This window comes from Manis pentadactyla, chromosome 5 (genome assembly GCF_030020395.1).
Source record: "Manis pentadactyla isolate mManPen7 chromosome 5, mManPen7.hap1, whole genome shotgun sequence".
NCBI lineage: Eukaryota > Metazoa > Chordata > Mammalia > Pholidota > Manidae > Manis > Manis pentadactyla.
In genome coordinates, this window is record NC_080023.1 from 88,486,624 (window position 1) to 88,509,571 (window position 22,948).

Genomic DNA, 22,948 nt, shown 5'->3' on the forward strand with positions numbered 1-22,948 from the left:
CAAGATCCTGATCCATCAGGATCAGAGATGGACACTTGACATCAGGTAAACTGGGCAATCAAATTCATATTGGTGGGAATTTGCAGTTGGATATGGATAAACCAGGTTTGTCTCTGTTGAACATTTAGCTGATAAATGTTCTAATGGACAGTCCATGTTGGGTTTATTTGCAGGACTTCAGAGAGAATGAAGAATGAGTGGGACAAAGACCATTTGGCCTTGAGAAACGGAAGTCACGTTGGCACCTGACTATATTTCAGCCTCTGGATTCACTTGCTTATAGGCCTGCCACACTTCCTGCCTTTGGGGTTTCACGATGCAGTATCCTTAAAGTTATTTCTCTTTTCTTCTTAAATTACCTTGAGTGGGTTTCATTCAATACAACACAGTGGTCTCTAAGAGAGTATTTCATCCCCTTTTTGTTGAGGAAGAGGAACAGAGTTTAAGCATGTTGCTCAAAATCATGTAGATAACAAAAAGTGGAATTTAAGTCCAATTCTTTGTAACTCCAAAGTTTGTGCTTTTCACCACCCACTAGATTAATTTAGATCTAAAATTTCAACATACATTGTGGATGGCAAAAATTGTCTGAATCTATTAGGGCCTTTGTGATTTTTCAGAAGTTATTACTGTGTCTTCTTAAAGTTTAATACTCAAAACAAATGCTTATTGGAAACAGACAAGCATAGAGTGTCCATATTTTCATCTCTGTCATAAGCTGAGGGAAGTAAAACTTCCTGCCTTCTAGCTGAGTTGGCCTTGTTTCAAGGACTCCCATTCTCATTGCATTTGCAGCACACATATATCTCCAGTAAGTTCGACCCATCTCCTCCCAAGAAAAAAAGTTCATTTTCTTCTGGTCAATTTTCTATGCACAATTTATCACTAGACCATTCTTATTGTTTATCTTCATGGACTGTTTCCCAGAAGAAATTGACATGGTTTTTCCAACTAGCCATGAACCTGGTTACTCACTTCACTCCTGACAGCTCTGCTTTAGAGTTTACCTATTAGCCCTCTTTGATGGAGAAAGCTCGCCTAAGTGATCCTATTAACCCTTCTGAGCTCTCTTGGCCCTCGTCCTGGGATGTGAGGCCTCACCACTCTGCCACCCCAAAAACTGCTTGGCTTACAAGATTCTGGACGTGCTCCACTCTTTGATTCAGTGATTATGAGCATGGTTTAGGTTAAGATGTTTTTATTATAGCTCAAGCAAAAAACCATCACTTGCTATAAAGCCATCAATTTGGGTTACTTTAAATTTGTTATACTCACTGTATTACAACATCGACAAGACTTTTAAACAATCATTCAGATGCCCACCACTCTAATAAACTGCCTTCCTCAGTTTGTTAACATTTTGTGTTCTATTTGTATACATGTATACTTTTTACCTAGTTTTCTTCCTAACAGATGCTACTTTATATTTAACCTCCTGTCACCCACTTGTCAGGAGGCACTTTTCTGTGCTAATTTTCTAATTTATTTTTGAGTGGTCGCACCCACCCATGTTAGATGTTACACTTTTAGTTTCCAGTTACTTCTTTAAATAATCCTAAATCTGAAACCTACCTGGCCTTTCAGGGGACAAGCTCCCCATCATCCCTCTCGCTGTGAGTGTTGATAGCGCTGGTCACACACACACAAAACCAAACTAGCAGCAGGAGAGCTGACCCAGGAGAGTGTCAGGGTTTGTGTGTGTGGCCTGGCAGGGGGTAGATATGTGCCCATCACTTCCTTGCCCATAATCTAGGCAGAAGGATTTTGGGTGTTTTCTTCATACTTAGCTTAGGATCCAAAAGCAACAACAAAAAAATTGGGGGTCACAGCCATCCTTTCATCCTGAGGGCAAAGTGGGGGACATGCAGTTGCAACTGAAGCTCGTCTTTTCTGTGAGTACTTGGTGTTGTATGCCTCTGCTGCTGTCCAAATAGGTCCCAGACGTGTGGCAGAGAAATCTAGGATGGGGTTTTCTCCCTTCCTCGCACAGCTGAGACTCAGAGAGGCTTATGTCTCTGGCATTACTGGTGGACATCTTCGAGTCTTTCTCACCGAGACTCTCACTCAGGGCTTCCCGAAGGCCTCTGTGCCTCTTCTGATGATCGAAAAAGGTACAGTGAGTTAGGCCTGGAGAAATGTAAGTCTGGGCAAGAACAAGCCTACCATAAGAAAAAAACTAACACACACACTTTTCAAAACAAATCATTTCATTTCTTCATCAAACACAAATACGTGGAACCTCACAGTAACAAGACAAACAAAAGAGGGAAAATAAAAGGCATCCTACATTTCTTAATGTGCTTGTGCTGACTGTACCTCGCCTTTGCCTTTGTAAAGAGATTCATTTTTATTTTAAGTCAAGTCTCAGTGTGTAAAAAGCTAGTCAATTTGCTACTTTGTTTACTCAGTTGTCAAAAGCCATAGTGTACTCAGTTCACCTGTTACTAATCTTTCTTGGAGCTCCGAGAAGCGTGTCTGATCAGGGCACTCTTCATTCTGATCTGGGTCACTCCCTTCCATGAGGGTCTCCACTCTAGTGCTCCTGAGGCAGGGGGACCACCCTCCCTCCCATCGTCTCCAGTAGCCACAGGGACGTCACTCTCAGATGCCTCCGAGCTGGGTTCCAAAACGCAAGACTAAGTGACTCAGCCTGAGTCCTTGACGTGAAAAGATCAGACTGTTTTGCACCATAACCAATGTAGATTCAGTGCACTCAACCCATTTACCTGACAGGTCTAAGTTAAATACAGGCACACTCAACCTGTGTTCTAAGAAGACATACACAAGTGGAAACACTGCCAAGGTTCAAAAAGAAGTTTTAACTGACAGATTTAATTACAGGTTACTGTTGAGAATGGTAGACATCTGTAAAGTTAACAATGGTAACTCCGAAAAAATGAGATTTTAATGAAAACTTTTGTCTTGCCAAGGGTTTCAGCCCCGGGCAAGTTCACTATGGATTCAGTGAGACCAAAAAATGACAGTGGAACGTACTTGGGGTAAAAGGGTTTATACCCAACTTTATTCCCACAGTGGCAGGTCAATCACTACAATCCCATCCACTCAGAGCGAGTCTGCATGCAGCAAGCTGGTCTCTGCCCCTGCAGCCGTCTCAGTGTCTGTCCTCAGCACTGCCACCACTCCAGTCTCATCTCTGCTCTCATGCAGCCATGCACACGTCACCCAGAGCACTGGGCAGAGCTCTTTATATAGAGTCAGTAATAACGTACTGCTCACACGTGTGTAGTGAGCCAGTCAACCAGGACTAGAATCCTGGCCATAGGAACCTTCACTTTCTCCACAACTTTTAATTAAGATTAAAAGCTAAATTCAGTGGGCTTGCTTCTGATCTCATGTTCCTTGCCTGCTCTCTAGCACCTGATGCGCTGTCCTCCTATCCTTCCTACCTGCCCTGCCTTCGCAGCACCCACTGTACTAAGTTAGCTTTGCTCTCATTCCTTGCACTGCACCTTTTCTGTTCTCTTCAGTTTCTTCTTTCCTCAGGGACTTCACTCAGTCCGATGCCTGCTGTTATCACTGCATGTGGCTTCTTGGTATCAGCTGGGAGCCACAAGCAAAAGAAACCTAACCTGAACCAGCATAAAAATGTAAAAGCTATTTAACTAAAGGATCATAGGCAAGAATGAAGCTAAGCCTTAGGAACACCTGGGATCAGGGACTCAAAACATGTGGCCCTTTTACCTATTTTGCTTTCTTTTTCAGTGTGCCCATTTCATTTTCCTTTGTGTGGTCTGAATTTGCATTTCTTTTATAACCAAGAGCAGAAAGAGGGGGTGATGATGTCCTGGTCTCAATTCCAAATCTCTGTGAAAGGATGTTGATTGTCTCTACTTTGGTTTAGTCTTGAATAAATCAATTTTGACTGGGGCAGGCAGGGGAAAGGGGCAGGTGTGCACCTTGGATCAATCAGCCATGACTGAGTGGTCATGAGAACGTGGTATCTCTAATCGTCACCTCCAGACGTAACCTCCTACCTGAGCACATAAAGAATTGCTGGATATCATCACATGCTGCCACCTCAAATATCACAGGCCTGAAGCTGGCCTAATCATTTCTCACCCAAACAATATGTCACCTTTTCCCATCTTTAGTTTCTGTAAATGAACGGTACCAATGTTCTCCCAGCATCCCTGGCCAAAGCCTTGAATCATCCTGTCCCATCTTTTCTCTCTCCTCCAGGTGGTCATCAGTTTGTAAAATGGTAATAGTAAATATTTAGTGGACATTTACTGTGTGCCACTAAATGGTGTATACATTATCACATTTAATTCTCAAAACAAACCCACGAGGTAAAAATTGATAAAGCTATTTTACAGATATAGGAAGGCGAGGCTTAAAAACATCAACTTGCCCAAGATCATACTCTAATAAGCTAATAAGTAAGGGTGCTAGGAAGCAAATTTAAGTCTGTTTGCCTTTGGAACCAAAGCTTTTACCAGCCATGCCCTATCTCATTGCTTCTGACACGTTTCTTGCTTATTGTTCCTGATTATCTCATATCCTACAAATCCCTCTCCCTTCACTATGTTCACCCACACAGATAGCCCTGGCACTGCTATTCCCTTAAGCTGGTCAGGATTCTGAAATTCCCCAGGGAACCTGGAGTCTATTGTGAGAAACCCAAGACTATCAGTTGTGCCGGTATTATGTCCCTGGACAGTTATATGTGAAAATATCTTACAGCTGTTCAGTGTTTTTTTTAAAAAAGCAGTTAAAATGTATTAGCTTGTTCTGTTTTCCCTTTAAATCATTCATTCCTCTGTATGTTCTATGTTTCTCATGACATATCAGACATCTACAAAAATCCCAAAGCGTAAAATGCTCTAGGTGGACCTAACCACTGATTGTGGGCCTATGTTATGGTCACCACCTTTTCCTTGACTGGATGCCCCTCACCCTAAGACACCTATTACTAGGTCTAGTAAAAACTTCCTCATAATATCTCAATTTTCTAGAACAATACTTTTCTGGAAATCCAACTCAGGCAAACTTACAAGTCCTCTTCCAGGAACCATTTTCCCTTGGAATGTGGCAGTATCGCTCTCCCCTCACACACAGGCCTTCTGCTGGCCTGTTGAATTCCCACTGGTTATAGTTACTAGTTGTGGTAGGCAGACTTTAAAATAGTGTCCAATGTTCCTTGCCTCCTGCTATCCACTCCCCTATTTAATCCTTTCCCTTGAGTGTGGACTGAACCTAGTGACTTGCTTCTAAGCAACAGGACATGGAATAGTACACATTTCTGCCACAATTAGGTTACAGAAGACTGTGACTGCCATCTTGCTGGGAGATTCTATTTCGTTCTTGGCTTGCACATGGATGATGCAAGCTGTCACATGGAAGAAGCCCTCTGGCATGGGCCTGAAGGTGGCCTCCAGCTCCAGCCAGCAAGAAACTGAATCCTAACAGTTGTGTGACCTTAGGAGCAAATCCTTCCCCAGTCAAGTCTTGAGATGACCCTAAAGGACAGAACTCAGTTAAGCCCTGCCAAGATTCCTGACCCACAGGAAGTATGAGATAATGTGTTTTTTTTAATCTGATAAATTTAGTTATAATTTGTTATGCACAGATAAATAAAGTAACAAAACTCAAAAAATCAAATTTTTTCTCATCACATTAATTTGTAATCTTGTATTTGACTTTGGGGGAAAATTAATAACTGTTTAACTTTTATGTGCGTCAGATGATAAGCTGTTTTGTTCATCCTTGGAGTGTTTCTAGTCAATGGCTCCCAGTATCCTTTGCTAGGACCAGAAAAAGAAGCAAATGCATGTCTGAGTTTGTTTTCCCCTTAGTATTCCAGTATTTGGGAAGTGAGAGCAAGTATGCTCCAACATGATTATGGGACACCACAGCTTAAAGGGTAATCTCATGATCACTATTTCATGTGTGCTTCTCGCCACGGTCACATAGCTAACATTCTTTCTACCAATTTCTTGATGTTATATTCTTTTGCCTAAGCACTGCACACTAACAACTTAAATATTAAAATGTAAAAAATAGAGCATTTACTTTAGAAGATTAATGAGACTAGTAGAGAAAAATCTCTTTATGATCTGATATGACTCCAACATTAATCCCAAAGTGAATGCAAATAAGGCTGCCAAATAATCTATTAACTATCAGACGTACTGAAGAAATTAAGATTGTCAACTCTTTCTCATGATGTTATCACAACTTTGGCATTAATGACCATATTCTCTGTGATAATAAACAGGAAAGGGGCACCCAGTCCTGTTGATCACATTATTTCCTTATATGTGATGCTGGTATACTCCTATTTTCATAAATTACAGCAAGATAATTGTTTTTGTGAATAATTTGCTTGGGAACAGAATTTTTACACTAATCTGGCCAGCAAAGATTGATGTCTTATTAAAGCAATAGACAAATTTCTGTTTGTGGAGAAAATAAACAGACTCATTGTTTCTCCCTTTCTTCTCAAAACACACTACCTTAAACCACGCATTTGGATGCGCACACAAAAACAGTCAAGTATAATAATGTTTGCCAGTTAGATGGTTCTTCCAAAGGGAGAGAAAAGGAGTAAAAAGCCAAATGCCCCCTGCATGTCAAAAGCATCTTCTTTCTCCAAGAAATAAGTACTAAGCAAACTTGAAGTTGCACTGTAAAGCCAGATATTTTTAATGTGCTTGGAAATATCAGCAGATAATTATTTGTCACAGTCCCTGCAAGTGTTCAACCTTGAGGCCAACTCTTAACACTCTTCACATAACATGTTCCTTGTAATAAGTTGCAGAGAGTTTTCATGGGATGGACAATTGGTTGGAGAGGATGTATCCGTGCCACAGAGTATTTGGCTCACATCAGTTCCAGCTCCCACACCACCTGTTTTCTCTGGAACTTTCTCTCTGTTTTAAATATTTCATTCAATGCACTTTGTTAAGAAGCACTAGGGTGTGGCAACCTCATTTGTTGCACTTTTTGTTTTATACCAAGGGAAAACATCCACCCGAACAGATGCGAGGATAAAGACAGTATGCTTAATAGGATGGCTGGTATATGTGCCTCCCATTTGCTCAAAGTACTAACATATCCTGAAACCGTTAGGATTGACTCAGTTTCATTGCTGCCAAATATCAGTGTTAAAGGGAAAACAGTCTCAGGTTTGCATTTATCTCTTTCCTTTCCCAGCATGACATACTGGGAGTCACAAACAGGAAACATGCTGAAGATGAGCAAAAGCATATTATCAGACTTATTCACAAAAATTAAACATACTTTTACCCAAAAAGGCTGCTGTAAGGTGACTAGAGAGCCCAGATATAAACCCAAACATATATGGTCAATTAATATATGATAAAGAAGCCATGGATATACAATGGGGAAATGACAAGCCTCTTCAACAGCTGGTGTTGGCAAAACTGGACAGCTACATGCAGGAGAATGAAACTGGATTATTTTCTAACCCCATATACAAAAGTAAACTAAAAATAGATCAAAGACCTGAATGTAAGTCATGAAATCATAAAAAGTCTTAGAAGACAACATAGGCAAAAAATCTCTTGAATATAAACATGAGCAACTTCTTCCTGAATGCATCTCCTCGGGCAAGGGAAACAAAAGCAAAAACGAACAGCTGGGATTACAGCATGCTAAAAAGCTTCTATACAGCAAAGGACACCATCAGCAGAACAAAAAGTCATCTTACATTATGGGAGAATATATTTGTAAATGACATATCCGACAAGGGGTTAACATCCAAAATATATGAAGAACTCACATGCCTCAACACCCAAAAAGCAAATAACCTGATTAAAAAATGGGCAGAGGATATGAACAGACACTTCTCCAAAGAAGAAATTCAGATGGCCAACAGGCACATGAAAAGATGCTCCACATCACTAATTATCAGGGAAATGTAAATTAAAACCACAATGAGATATCACCTCATAGCAGTTGGGATGGCCAACATAGAAAAGACTAGGAACAACAAATGCTGGCGAGGATGTGGAGAAAGGGGCACCTTTCTACACTGCTGGTGGGAATGTAAACTAGTTCAACCATTGTGGAAAGCAATATGGAGGTGCCTCAAAAAACTAAAAATAGAAATACCATTTGACCCAGGAATTCCATGTCTAGAAATTACCCAAAGAAAACAAGTTCTCAGACTCAAAAAGACATAGGCACCCCTATGTTTATCGCAGCACTTTTTACAATAGCCAAGATATGGAAGCAACCTGAGTGTCCATCAGTAGATGAATGGATAAAGAAGATGTGGTACATATATGCAATGGAATACTATTCAGCCATAAGAAACAAATCCTACCATTTGCAACAACATGGATGGAGTTAGAGGGTATTATGCTCAGTGAAATAAGTCAGGCAGAGAAAGACAAATACTAAATGATTTCCCTTATTTGTGGAGTATAACAACGAAGCAAAACTGAAGGAACAAAATAGCAGCAGACTCACAGACTCCAAGAAGGGACTAGTGGTTACCAAAGGGGAGAGGTGGGGGAGGGCAGGTGGGGAGAAGGGGATTGTGGGGTATCATAATTGGTGCTCATGGTGTGTGCAGGGTTATGGGGAAGACAACGTAGCTCAGAGAAGACAAATAGGGACTCTGTGGCATCTTACTACACTGATGGACAGTAACTGCAATGAGGTATGGGAGGGGACTCAATAAAGGGGTGAATGTAATAACCACATTGTGAATGTGTAATAACCACATTTTTCTTGTGAAACCTTCATAAGAGTGTATATCAATGATACCTTAATTTAAAAAAAAGTTGCTGCAAGTTAATCACATGAACTATCTTTCACTTTTGAAAACAAATTTGGGCAGTGGTAAAAAATCAAATTATAGTTTGAGAGCCTACTAACAAGTTATTATTATAAAGACATATTCATAAAAAGAATACTGTTTTGTATTAAATCCACAAACATTTTAAAAAAACTGCTAATTGGGAAAAAATTTACAGCAAAGACTGGCAAAATGTATATCTTCACTTCCATAGTCAGGACAACACAATTGTTTTTAAATGTGTATCACATGAAGGGGCAAATGATTACCTTCCTACCTTAAAGGTGACAAAGTACACAGAAAAGCAAGACAAAAAAACTAAAGCAACAACAGAACACCAGGCCTGGAGTCAAATGCTCTAGGTTCAGGTCAGTGTGTCCTATTCGGTAGCTAGACGGCTTTAGACAATTAACATCTCTTGCCTCATCTTACCTGTAAGATGCTTTCCAGTTCAAAACTTCCTATGTTCTAAATCCTCCTTCAGATTTAGAAAAGCAACCTATAGTATGTAGCTAATGTTCTTTCAGATTTCTGAATTACATAATAGCTATTTTTAAGTGGTTAAGTATATAGAGACAATACTAACACTACTGTAAATTACATTGATAGTGTTTGTTTTGAGGGGCAGGAGGATAAGAGGCTGGGGTGGGTATTGGTGAAAATCAAATGATGGTTTCACAGGCTAAATTTTATGAGCACATTAGTCTTAAATTATTCTTAAAAGCTAAAGTAAAGGAGAAATCAGAGCAGTGATGCCTGATATTATGGGAAGAAAAGGAAAAACTAACTTTTCTTTGAGAAAAATATTTCCTGAAATACAGTTTAGAGTAAGTGGAGTTTTACAACTAATAGCTGCTCTTTAAGACTATTTTGCATTGGAGTTTACCAACTGAACTGTTCGTATTAGATTCACGTGGATTAGGTTGTCTTCTTTCTCACTGCATACAATTTTGAAGTTTTTACCACTCTCAAGGTTATTCAGGTCATCTGTCTCTGTGCTTCTTGTATTTCTAACCTGAAAATCAAAATGTGTTACTTATGCTTTCAAGTTCCAAGTTACTTATGCAATCAAGTACCATTTATTTGGTATAAATAATTATACCAAAATCCATGTAAGAAGTTTTTCTGGAACAAGAACTTCAGACTTTGAGCCCTGAGCCTATTTTTAAGTATTTCATGTTTATTTTCCCTCATCCGCCACAAGCAAGCAGCAGGAAATGTGTGATCAAGCCTTAGTGTTTCCACAGTTAAGGTACTGTGTTTACGTCACTTAAACTTTTTGTCCCTGGGGTATTAAAGGAATCTTGTGTAAGAACTGTCAAAATGCCTTAAATACTAATAATAGGTAAGATCCCCTAAGAAGCTTTTCTGGATATCATTTACTTGGGGAAAAAAAAAAGGTAACACTGATCATTGTTTCAGTAAGCACAAAATAGTCTAGGCTGCATTAAAAAGGTATGTGGAATGAATAAGAAATGCATTTTGTTAACAGTAGGCAGATGTTTATTGTATTCATTTTGGGACTCCATAGCAAAAAAGTTAAGTCATTTAGAAAGGATTTCAAGAAAAATCTCATTGGTGAGTAGATTTTTAGGAGGCAAGAATCATGCAACTTGGAAAAAAATAAGCTTAATAATTTTATACCTTGAGATTTCTGAGACATTCTCTGAATACAGTGATCAGGTCCATGTACATTTTAAATAAAATAAACTAATTAAAAGCACTGGTATTTAGGCTAGATATGTTAAATCTCCTCTCCTGGAGAGCCCTAAAAGGAATAGATTCTTTCATTTCAAAGAACCTCTGTGGCTTTTGGAACACAGCAGAGAGACACCCTTCAAAATGCTTCTGACTGCAGTAATAGAACACTGACTTGAGATGCAGCAGGCCGATGATCTCCAGGAAGCCGCTTAGCCTCTGAACTAAGAGGAGAAAGAATACCTGTCTTCCTCACAGGATGTATCGACTTAATGCAACAAATATGAATTGTTAATGTGTGAAACAAAATGCCAAAACTGTCATGATACAATCTCTGCTCTCTGTGAGTTTATAATCTAGTAGCAGAGACCACGTGAATACCTCTGCTACAAACCAGATGACCTGCATACCATTATGGAGGAATAAATTAGCAGTGCTATTCTCTTCTCACAGAGGAGAAAATGATTGATTTCAATGTGGAGGGCTGGGGAACACTTCAGAGACAAGGTAGCATTCGAGCTGGGCTTTCAGGATCAGAAAGAGCTCAAGAAGCAATATGATACAGTGGACAGGGCATTGCATAGTTTTGGAGTCGACAGTCTGAGTGCTGTGTCACTTCTGCCTGTAACACTCACTGGCTGCTTTTAAGAACCTCCTGCATAGAGAAGGCCTGAGGATGTGGCTTGGCAGCCCTGCTTTTGGTTTAGACAGGAAGGAAGAGACATCCACTTGCTGATTCCAGTGAGCTCAGCTGTTTTTGTCCACCTGTGCATAGAAATGCTTCTGATGAGCGTGTGGCCTGAAGCCTGGTATTCCTGTTCTGTTCCCCAAATGGGCAGAGCCCTTGCTCTGGGGCGGCCATCCTTGATCTTGTCAACTGCCAAGTTCTCCTGGTTGAGGACCACAGATGCACACCGCCATCTAGTTTGAGCTGCTTTAATTGGATAAGACTGATTGTTTGGCATTCCTTCATGATTTCTTCTAATTTCATGACATCTTTTGTTCTGATCTTACTAGTTTTGCCCATTTCTAATTTAGTGTGTTGGCTTTAAAACATTCATCTTTCTTTTCATTATTAATTTTTAACAAGAGAACAGAAAGCAGTAACATAACGATAGTCCTGCTTGAAACAAAGAAAATCACTGTACTCCACACCCTGCTTCCCTGGTTAGCTCAGCATATTTTCAGGGCCCAGGTTTAGATTCTGATTTGAGCATGGGCTATTCTCTTTAAACTTGGATCCAGTACTCAGGATCCAAATTTTGCACCTAAAACTAAGGATATCATGTAAATTGATTTAAAAAATTAAATCCAGTAGATAAATAGGAAAATAAAAAACATTCATACAAGATACCATAAATAGTAAATATGTATGAAAAATTTTAAACCTATTGTGAATAATAATCATAGTAGCTATAACAAAATATCCTATCCTTGAAAGGATAGGGAAGAATATTGCTGTTGGCAATATAATTCGGAATAAACCTTATGAAAACATTTTCAGCCATAAAATGTTATTATTCTATGACTCCATAAATCTTATGGGATTTATACTAAGAAAGTGATCTCAAAGAAGGAAAAACTCGTTTCAAGTTTAGAAACCTCCTAAGTGATCTTTCTCTTTCCATCCTTGCCTTATGCTTCCCTTACCCCCTCACCTCCAGCACAACCTATTTTCAACACAGAAGCTGGAGTGACCTGTTCCTTGCTCAGGACCCTCCAATGGCTCATAACATCGGGGTGTAAGGCCAAGTCCTTATGTTGGCCTATAAGGCCCTGTATGCTCCTCCTGCTACCTCTGAGACCTTGTCTCTGTTGTGCTTCTCTATGTTGCCCTCCAGCCACACCACCTCCTTGGTGTTCGTCCAGCAAGCTGGCCATACTCCTGCCTTAGGCCTTTGTTCTGTGGGTTTCTTCTGCCTTAGTGCTGTTCCTGAGACCCATGTGGCTCACTCCTGCTTCTCTTCAAACCTTTGCCAGGCTGTCATCTTCCCAATGAACTACTCAATTTAAAATTTCAATTTATACTCACACCTGGGAACACAAGCTGGATTGCCATTCCCCTCTTAACCCTGTTCATTCTCTTCTACACACTATATAAATTAATTATGTTTATGATCTGTCCTCCCCACACAAAATGCAAGATACACTAAGGCAGGAAGTTCTGTCTGTTTTGCACTAACATATCCTAAAAACTTGGACTAGTACCTGGCACATACATAGAGACTGTCAATAAATTATTGTTGAATGAATGGATTTTAAGTAGCAAAAATGAGAATGTCCCAAAACAGAAGGTTAGATAATTAAAATCACTGTAATGGGATGCATTGGACGGATGGAGTCAAATCCCCCTAATCTTCATGATGCAACCTTTGCAACCAGGTACTTAAAACCAAGGGAAAGAGCCCTTTATGCCTTGGGAATTCTGAATAGAGAAGAGGAAGCATTGACAGCTTTCCTTCCAGGGGTACCAGGATACCTTTACAGTCTTGGCATTCAGGGTATGACTGGGGGATGCATTGTTGGACCAGACATTGAGAGCTCAATAAATATTTTCTCACTAAAGGAAAGAATAGCTCATACTTTCCCTCCCAGATGCACTGGCTCCTACCTGCTTTTAAGGTGGGGAATAATCTGAGAAGTGTTGTTCTGAACAGGTCATCCAAATAGGGTAAATGTCAGGTCAACCACAGAAACCCTGGCCTGTGGCTAGGACACACATTTTGCAAAGCTCTTGTCTTCTGTCGCCACCACTGTCTTCTCCCATTTGTCAGAGGAAAGTCACCACTTCGTAGTTTCAATTCCTCCAAGGCTGTCACAGCAGAAGCAGAAGCTATTTCTCTTCGTGCCTCAGGAAGACAGAAGGCAGCTGCGGGGCTGGTGGGCTATATGGGCTCCATTACTTTAACAAGTTTGATAGCCTAGAACTCAAGTTATTCTCATCATCAGGTATAAAATTTTTTTCTGATCTCAAACCAAAAACACATTTAACACTAAATATAGTTTACCTTGAATTCCCTTTTGTTTTTTTTCTAACAGGAGGTAATGATAATATTCTGGGTGAGACAGAAGGAAGGCAGACACCTAGTTTTCTTTCTCTCTTCTTAGAGGGAGATAATGTCAAACAGAACATTAACATGGCAAACACTATAATAGACATCTTGTAAAGAATGTCAAAAATGGAATGAAAAGAATTAAAAAAGGTGATCTACTGTATGATAACCATAACTAACAAAGATAAATGAACAGTCACAAGATATATCTTTACCTATGAAAAGGAAATGAACCCCTTTCTGGGAACAAACCATCAAATGCTGCTAGTAATGAGTAAATAAATAAACAGCTAAAAATGCATGTAGTCCTTGATGGAAGAATGGATTTTACGAAATTCAGTGTATTCCTTCTGTAGAATAACAGAGTGATATTAAATATACCATGTATGAAATTATTCTGTATATGAAAAATAAATGTTCATAAACATTTCAGATATTTATAGCAAGTTTGAGAAAAATGAACCTTGGCTAGCCCACCCCTTTGATTTTTCATATCCATGGGAACCGACTGTGGGTGTTAAAATTCCATCCAGGGGTCACTTCAGGTTTCCTAATTTGTTTTAGGCAGTTTTAACAACGATTCACCTATTCTTCCCCTGGAGCTTCTAAGTATTTAGTACAGACATACCTTGTTTTATTGCGTCTCAGTTTATTGCACTTTGCAGATATTGTTTTTACAAATTGAAGGCCTGTGGCTACCCTGCATTGAGCAAGTCTATCAGCAACATTTTTCCAACAGCATCTGCTCACTTTTGGTATCACAATTTGGTAATTCTCACAGTATTTCCAACTTTTTCACCATTATTATGTTTATTATGATGATCTGTGATCAGTGATTTTTGAAGTTACTGTTGAAATTATTTTGGGGCACCATAATCTGTGTCCATGAAAGACAGTGAACTCAATAAATGTGTGTGTGCTGACTGATCCACCGAGCAGCCATTCCCTCATGTCTCCCCCTCTCCCGGCCTCCCTATTCCCTGAGAAACAATATTGAAGTTAGGCCAGTTAACAAACCCTACAATGGCCTCTAAGCGTTCAAGTAAAAGGAAGAATTGCATTTCTCTTGCCTTAAATCAAGCCAAGATATGCGGAAAGCCACTCAGCAAAGTGGTGATCCAAAGGAAAAGTCCTTGGAGGAAATTAAATGTGCTATTCCAGTGAACACATGGGGGATAAAAAGGAACAGCCTTATTGATGATATGGAGAAAGTATGAGTGGTCTGGATAGAAGATCACACCAGCCACGATATTCCCTTAAGGCAAAGCCTAATCCAGAGCAACGCCCTAACTTTCTTCAATTCTATGAAGGCTGAGAGAGGTGAGGAAGCTGCAGAAGACTGAAGCTAGCAGAGGTTGGTTCATGAGGGTTAAGGGAAGAAACTGTCTCTTTAACATAAAAGTGCAAGGGGAAGCAGCAAGTGCTGATGAAGAAGGTGAAGCAAGTTACCCAGAACTAGCTCAGATCATTAATGAAGGTGGCTACACTAACCAAAAGATTTTCAATGTGGGTGAAATTGCCTTCTATTAGAAGAGGATGCCATCTAGGACTTTCAAAGCTAGATGGAAGCCAATACCTGTTTAAAAGCATCAAAGAACAGGCTGACTCTTCTTAGGAGGTATTGCAGCTGATGACTTGAAGTTGAAGCCAATGTTCATTTACCTGCCTGAACATCCCAGAACCCTTAAGAATTATGCTAAATCTAGTCTGGCTGTGCTCTAGAATTGGAACAATAAAGCCTGGATAACAGCACATTTGTCTACAACATGGTTTACTGAATATTTTAAATATACTGTTGAGACTTACTGATCAGAAAAAAATGATTCTTTTCAAAATATTACTGCTCACTGACAATGCACCTGGTCACCCAAGAGCTCTAATGGATGTACAAGATTAATGATGTTTCCATGCCCACTAACAACATCCATTCTTTAGTCCATGGATCAAGAAGCCATTTTGGCTTTCAAATCCTATTAGTGAAGAAACACATTTACTAAGAATATAGCTGCCATAGATAGTGGTTCTTTAAGTGGGCAAAGGAAATTGAAAATCTTTTGGAAAGGAGTCACCATTCTAGATGCCATTAAGAACATTTGTGATTTATGGAAAGAGGTCAAAATGTGAACATTAACAGGAGTTTGGAAAAAGTTGATCCCAACCCTCATGGATGACTTTGAGGGGTTCAAGACTTCAGTAGAGAAAGCAACTGCAGATGAGGTGGAAACAGCAAGAGAACTAGAATTAGAAGGAGAGCCTGAATTGCTACAATCTCATGACAAAACTTTGATGGATGAGGAGTTGCTTATGGATGAGCAAAGAAAGTGGTTTCTTAAGATGGAATCTACTCCTGGTGAAGATGCTGTGAAGATTGTTGAAATGACAACAAAGGATTTAGAATGTGACATAAACTGAGCTGGTAAAACAGAGGCAAGATTTGAGAGGACTAACTCAAAGAGGTTCAGGTGTGGTAAACTGGATCAAATAGCAACACATTTCAGAGAAACTGTTGATGAAAGGAAGAGTCAGTCAAAGTGGCAAACTTCACTGTTGCCTTATTTTAAGAAATTGCCACAGCCTCCTCAACACTCAGCAACCACTACCCTGATCAGTCAGCAACCATCTTAAAAGACCCTCCGCCCACAAAAAGATTACGGCTTTCTGAAAGCTCAGATGATGGTTAGCATTTTTTAGCAATAAAAGGTATTTTTAATTAAAGTGTTCTATATTGTTCTTTACTGACATAATGCTATCATATACTTCATAGGGTGCAATGTAGTATAAACATAACTTTCATATGCATTGGGAAACCAAAGAGTTCATCTGACTTGCTTAATTGCAATTTTCACTTTATTGTTGTGGTCTGGAATCAAACCTGTACTATCTCTGAGGTATGTCTATATAAAGTCTCTTCAATTTAATTTTTCCATGGGAATAAGCTAGCAAAGATCAGACTAACTGGTTTGGAAGACATTCTGAAACAATCATGAAATGGTCATTTAATAAATATAACTGTTGCCATAATAATAATGATGACTATGTAGTAATGTAGAAAGATGCTTATGATATAATACAGAAAAATTAAAACTCTGTACTACATATTTACTAAGATTATAACTATGTAAAATCATATACAATGAAGACAATCGTGATTACCTATATTGCAGTGAGCAAGGCTCACCAACAAAGTAGCATCGAAGGACAGCTGGCTGCTCAGCGGCGGGGAGCCAGACATGAGGGGTGAGCTGCCCTACAAGAGGCCCACCAGACATGGCTTCTCTTCCAACTCTCAGATTGGTATGTCACATGCCACAGACCCATTAACCTATCCTTTGATAGTTCAGTTTATTGATTACAATTATTGCAATAATAATAGTTTCCTATTTTCTGTTTTATTTTTTCCTCAACTTAGAAAAAAAACCAATATATCAATAAATAAAATTAAAAACAATAGATTCTCTCTTTACATTCTCTGATGTTCCTGAAAGAGGCTCACACAGTCCCAAAGACATCTCAGGTGGACATTATTTCCCAAGGGCTAATCATTTAAACTCCATGTCTGCTTCCTCAGCTGTAAAGGAAGTATGCTCTGAGTTTGCCCTACCATGAGGTGGTCAGTGTGGGAAGCAGCGTGCATAGCAGGGTGGAAAAACCATAGGATTCAGAGCCATACAGTTGTAAGTTCTAAGTCTGGCTTTGAAATTTACAAACTGTGTGACCTTGGGCAAGTTACAGACCTTTCTGGAGTCTCAATAGGAGGTGGGGAATCTCTACTTTCTAGGGCATATGGCATGCATGACATCTACACCAGTGCCTAATATACAACAGATGAGTAAGAAATGGTAGCTATTAGCATAACAGTGCTTTGTAACCCACATATTATACAAATGCAAGTGTTCATAATGATAACAGAAAGGAAAGGGAAGAAAAAGAAATGAATTGTCAAGAGAGCACAGTAGTAGGAGTGTAAAAGCACAAGAGGTGCTTGGGAGAGGGGTGAATATGCAGCATAGTTTAAGAAATCAGTCTGATTTTTATTCTCAAGACTACGGAAAGCCACTGAAGGCATTCTGAGAAAAATGTAACAAGGCAAGACCTATGCTTTCAGAAAATAACTGGTTGTGGAAATGTGGAGGGTAATATGAAGGGAGAAAAGCCAGAGGCAGGAGAACTTGGTTAGGAGACAAGAGGGCATGAAACTGAGCTAGAGCAATGGGAATGAGGCAGAGGACGGGATCTTGGAGGCACGGAGACTGGTACGAGTCCGAGTGAAAAAAGGGGAAGCCAGCACAGTGTGGGTGTAAAGCAGAGGTGACAAAGAAACATTTAGATCATCCCTGTGAGTGAAGATAGGAGAAGGGAGTTTCAATATGACTTCAAGGGTTGCAGAGGGGGACTAGGAAAATGTTAATTCTTTTGTTCAAGAACAAGGAAAGATAGTTTGATTTTGGACTAGAGGCATTTAAAGATGTCCAATAGGCAGACTCCAAGTGAAAGACCCAGGCTTCTTATGTAGATTGGAAGTCATCACCATAGAGATGAGAACTGAAATTTAGGGGACTGGATGAGAATTAAAACAAGTCTGGGATCTCTAAAATAATAAATTATAGGAAAGGGCCTTCAGAAATGTAAAACACATATATGCAGGACTAATAAAGAGGAGAAACTGGTTAAATGAAACCTCCAATAGCCACAGACTTGAAAAGAAATAATACGGCAGGAAAATGAGAACACTAATACCTATGAAATCTTACTAGCTTACTAAATTTGTGATTTTTTACATGAACCTATAGAATAAAAGCTAATTAAATCATTGGGTTCCTTCAGGCAGAGAAATTAGAACTAGTCAAAACTCAAGGCTTCTAAATTTCTGCTATTAAACGAAGTCTTCTTTTCCTATCAATAAATATTTGAAGGAGACCAATTCAAAAATTTCAATGTTTATTTACTTACTGCAATATCTCAAAAATGTTTGGGAAAAAAAGGAAGTTTCAATGGGAAGTCAGCCGATTCTCACAGATCTGCCTGTCTCCAGCACTTGGGGGAGACGGAGGCTTGGAGTCCTTAGAGACTGGGATCCTGATGGCAGACTTCAACCGCCCCCATCACTTGCCAAGGAAGTGCCACACTTGCGCTGCATTTCAGGTGGGGAAGATGGGGTTAGGGAAGGGGTGAGAAGGGAGGGTGGAGGGAAGGGTAAGACAAATTCAGTTCAGACCTTTAGGAAGTATTTAAGCAGATACAGCTGATGATAAGCTTAGTATGACAGACTTCTCTATTTAAAGCTACTTCCCTTTAAATTCTTGTCCTAAGTTTTCTTAGTTGGCTTGAGCCTTACATAAAACTAGGTTAATATTTGAGGGGCTCCCCACCTTATTTCCTACTTCCATCTTTTTGGATCATTTAGCATCTATTGAAATACAGAAGTTAGTGTCCTAGCAAAGGCATGAAAGGTCTAGGAAAATTCTGTACTAAAAATCTGACTTACTGTCAAATACCCAAAATGGGATAGTATTGCAAAGGGACAATCTGTTCATTTTCCATATAAGGAATATAGCTGGCTTTCCCATGAAATCATGTCTACGGATTTGCTCCTTTCTAAACATCTTAGAACTTGATTCACAGTAAACAGTTCTCATTTTTCCTCCAGATTTCCAAATCGAATATTCTTCTAAGGTTTACATTTAAAAAGGCCTAAAGACTTGCAATATTTTGAAAGACAAATGTGTGTATTTTTATAACTTTTTACCACAGAATATTTTTACTTATTTCTTGAAACGGCTTCAAATAATGGTAATAAAAAATATGGTATTTTTAATCCTATTGTAAATTTTGATTTTAAGATCTCCAATTCAAATGTGTAACTCACTAAAATGATGAAAAATGATAAAAAAGTTCTTAAATTCAGACATTTGGAATCTTTTAAAATTTATTAGAACTACCTAGAACCTCTCAGTACTTCACCAAAAAGTCACTACATAAGAAAACTATTTTGAAGGCTAAAAGTAATAAATGTGCTCTTTCTCATTTTCTGAAAGTAAGAAATAACTGATTTCACCTGAAAATTTTAACGACTTTAAGGGTATTTCACTTAGTTTATGCAACTTTTAAATTCATCTATTTTATGTGTGGGGGGATGGAGGGGGTCCACTACTGTAAAATGAGTTTACACATCTAGCTCCTCAACCAAAATCTACCATACCTTCTTCATTACTTTGTTTATTCAGTGAAGATGGCACCTGAAAGATAAGAACAGTCTGTGTTACAATGAATACTTATATGTGTGAACTACATCCAGAATGTTTTTTGCATGAAATTACAAAGTTTATACATGATGGTTCTCTAACCTTAAAAAAGTAAATACTCCTCGTTGCCTCTTATTATCATTGCTCATTCTCTAAGATAAACAAACCACAAACTTCGAGTCAAATAAAAAAGGCATGCTTGAGAATATTCCTCTCATTAACCCATGGGAACTACTGAAAATGTGAAGAGAGATTTTCTTTCAGTTGTTCTTTGGGTAAGGTCTTCAGAACAAAGGTCCTATACACACATTCATAGATATTTTCATTCATGTGTATAAATACAGACATACAGACACATACACATGCAAATTATATAATTTATTTAGAAGTCTTCTGGAACATTTAAATTAATTTTTGCTTACTTTGATGACCGGGCCAAGATTCTTAGAACAGATGTAATATAATCTGTGCTCGACATGTTTTTCTGAAAATTCTAAGAATTTTTTCCTAAGAACAAGACTTAGTTTTAGTTTTTTTAAATACTGTATTTGGAGATCCATTGTCCAATAGAGAGAAATGCACAAAGCCCAAGGATACTTAGAATAAACATCTATTTAACCACCACCCAAACTGAGAAATGAACATAACATACCCTTCCCCAGTCATAACCTCTTCTCCCCTATGGACAACCACTACCCCAATTTTAAAATACATTTTTCAAATTTCAAATTTAATAATCAACTTCTAAGTCTCTGAATTTGTTCACCCTTAATACCAAAGATCTGCCTGTAACATTTGAGGTCTGGGGCAAAGTTACAAATGCATCTGAATACTTAAAGTGTTATAAATCAAGCTAACAATGAGATGAATAAAATACAAAACATGTTCCATCTACTATCTTAATATAACCTTTTACTGACTTAAGACACTCTTGTTTAGCATTGTGGACATCTCAGCGATTGCCTGCACAGAGCAGAGTACAAGAGGTCCATGGTCCTCATCCTGACCCCATCCTCTTCCTATCCCAGGCTCCATTCTGCACTGACAGTCCCACCTGCACAATGGTAGAAATTCCAGCTCACACTTCTATGCCCCACTACCTCCAAACAGCCAGCCGCTGGCCCTGCAGGAGTAACAGTGAGCACTACCTACGTGGTAATGACGGTGGGCTTGGGGAGATGCCCGTGCTGGCCCTGGAAACAGGCTTGTTACTGGGCAAAGAATTCCAGGGTCTTGAATAAACAAAGTGGCTTAGAAGGGGTGGCTTGGGTTCTTTGGTCCCCTGGTCTTGCCCTGTGGGGAGGGATGTGCCTGGATGATGCCAAAAGCATTCTCCCTAAAACGCAGCGGCCTCCTTACTTAGGTCTAAGGTGGTAATGAGAAAGAACTCAGAAGGAAGAAAAATTAATTTCACCAATATTAAAATATGCCCTTGATAATTAATTTGTCAACTTGGTGGACGTTTCTGGCTGAGATTAACATTTAAATTGGTGAACTCTGTGTGGTAGGCCTCATGCAGTCAGGTGAAGACCTGAACAGAACAAAAAGACCTGCCTCCTCAAGTAAGAGGACAATCTCCAGCACACTGCCTGTGTGTGCTGGCACAATCTCAATCTCTCTCTCTGTTCCCACCCAGCCCAGTACATACACGTGCGTGCGCACACACACACACACACACACACACACACACACCCTATTGATTGTTCCTCTAGAAAACCCTAACACATTCCCCTGAATCATCAATGATTTTACGTTGTTCTTCCTTCTACTCTTCAAGAAAAAAGCTAATCGAATAGGCTTTATTTTCTGTCACAGAAAAGGATGACATGACTATGTAAATAAAGAAGACCTCTGTACAAATTTTATGTAAAATGTCACTGAGATTTTCCAAGTACTTCAAAAACAAAAATTCTATTCAACTCCTAACTCGAAGAAAATGCTTAACTATGGTTGGTTTTGAGGATGGCAGAATTTAAATAAACCTGGATGTGAAAAGTAATACAATATAAAATTTATACTCATTGTGATTAGGCCTTTGCGATTTGACAGCTCTTTTCCTAAATGGACTACAAAGAAAGTCACTTACTCTTTTGAACTGTATGCTCTTTAAGGTGTGCAGGGGTACCTATTACAAAGCGGGCTGGAAAGTTAACTATTCAGATGTCGTGTTTAAAATTAGCAGCTGCCTCTTGCTGGAGCTGCCTAACACTTCAGAGGAAGAAAATATGTGGTCTATAAAATAGAACAATTGAGCAGCTTCTCATTAATGTAAAAAGCATTACATTAAAGAAACAGACAAACCCCTGTAGCTAAAACATTTGTCATTACAGTTTATTTTAAAAACAATTTCCAGAATGCTTTTATTTCTTCATTCTTAAAATAGATTTTTTGGTTGGTGGAACGTTTTCAGAATGTACAGAGTCTTAAATAAAAGAAAACAACATCATGGGTAAGGCTAACACACAGAGATAATAACTATTAAAGTTTAGGAGTAATTTTTTTTTTCATTTTTCTACACTAACATATGCCAAAAGAGAACATTTAAATTTGAAAACAATAGGTTCATGATATACATCAGCTATTTAACTCTTCACTTACTCTCCGTAACTTCCTGAAACATAATAATACACCTAACACTTGTCATAAAACATTGAAGAACAGAGAAATGCACAGAGCAGCATCTAAGTGATCTAATGCTAACTCTTATTGTCAAGAATCACCCATTGTAAAAAACTAAGATAGGATCTTCAGGTACTTCTCCTAATTTATCAGGAGGGGAAGACTGTGGGCACCTCTACTCTTCTAAGATAAATTCTCCATGAAACAGTAATATTTTATAATCTCATCCTAAATAGTATCTCCTCCCCTTTTCTCTCACCAAAGACACTTTTATGAATATTCATATCTTTAATTTCTTTCAAACAAATCTAGTGTTCTCATTACCAAAGTGCTCTTCTTTCTCTTATTAAGCAAAGAAAACTTATTTTGGCCTCCATTCCTATTCATATATAAATAGTATTTTAGATTCATAGGAACTATCAATGCAACTTCTCTGTACTTGGTGTCTCTTCCCTTCAAATAACTCCACCGGGTCCCTATGAGTATTTTCACCTGCAGGTTACATTTTCTCAGAAGAATTAACAAACCTGACACACTGACATCCTGAT

The 22,948-nt window shown here is 38.9% G+C and overlaps 1 protein-coding gene across 4 annotated transcripts in view; it reads right to left on the reverse strand.

The window, feature by feature from the left end:
* Positions 1-1,181: 1,181 nt before the first annotated feature.
* Positions 1,182-22,948, reverse strand: part of PPA2 (inorganic pyrophosphatase 2) — a 96,371-nt gene continuing 74,604 nt past the window's right edge. For 2 of the 4 annotated variants that reach the window (XM_036911776.2, XM_036911774.2), the window contains 2 exons: positions 19,739-19,775; positions 18,461-18,670 (listed from right to left, as the gene is read on the reverse strand). In XM_036911776.2, coding sequence (XP_036767671.2) covers positions 18,642-18,670; positions 19,739-19,775 — 66 coding nt within the window. In that variant the 3' untranslated portion in view covers positions 18,461-18,641. Of the gene's footprint in view, positions 2,085-18,460; positions 18,671-19,738; positions 19,776-22,948 lie in introns of those variants that run through there. The other 2 variants (XR_005030156.2, XM_036911775.2) reach the window with 2 other exon arrangements.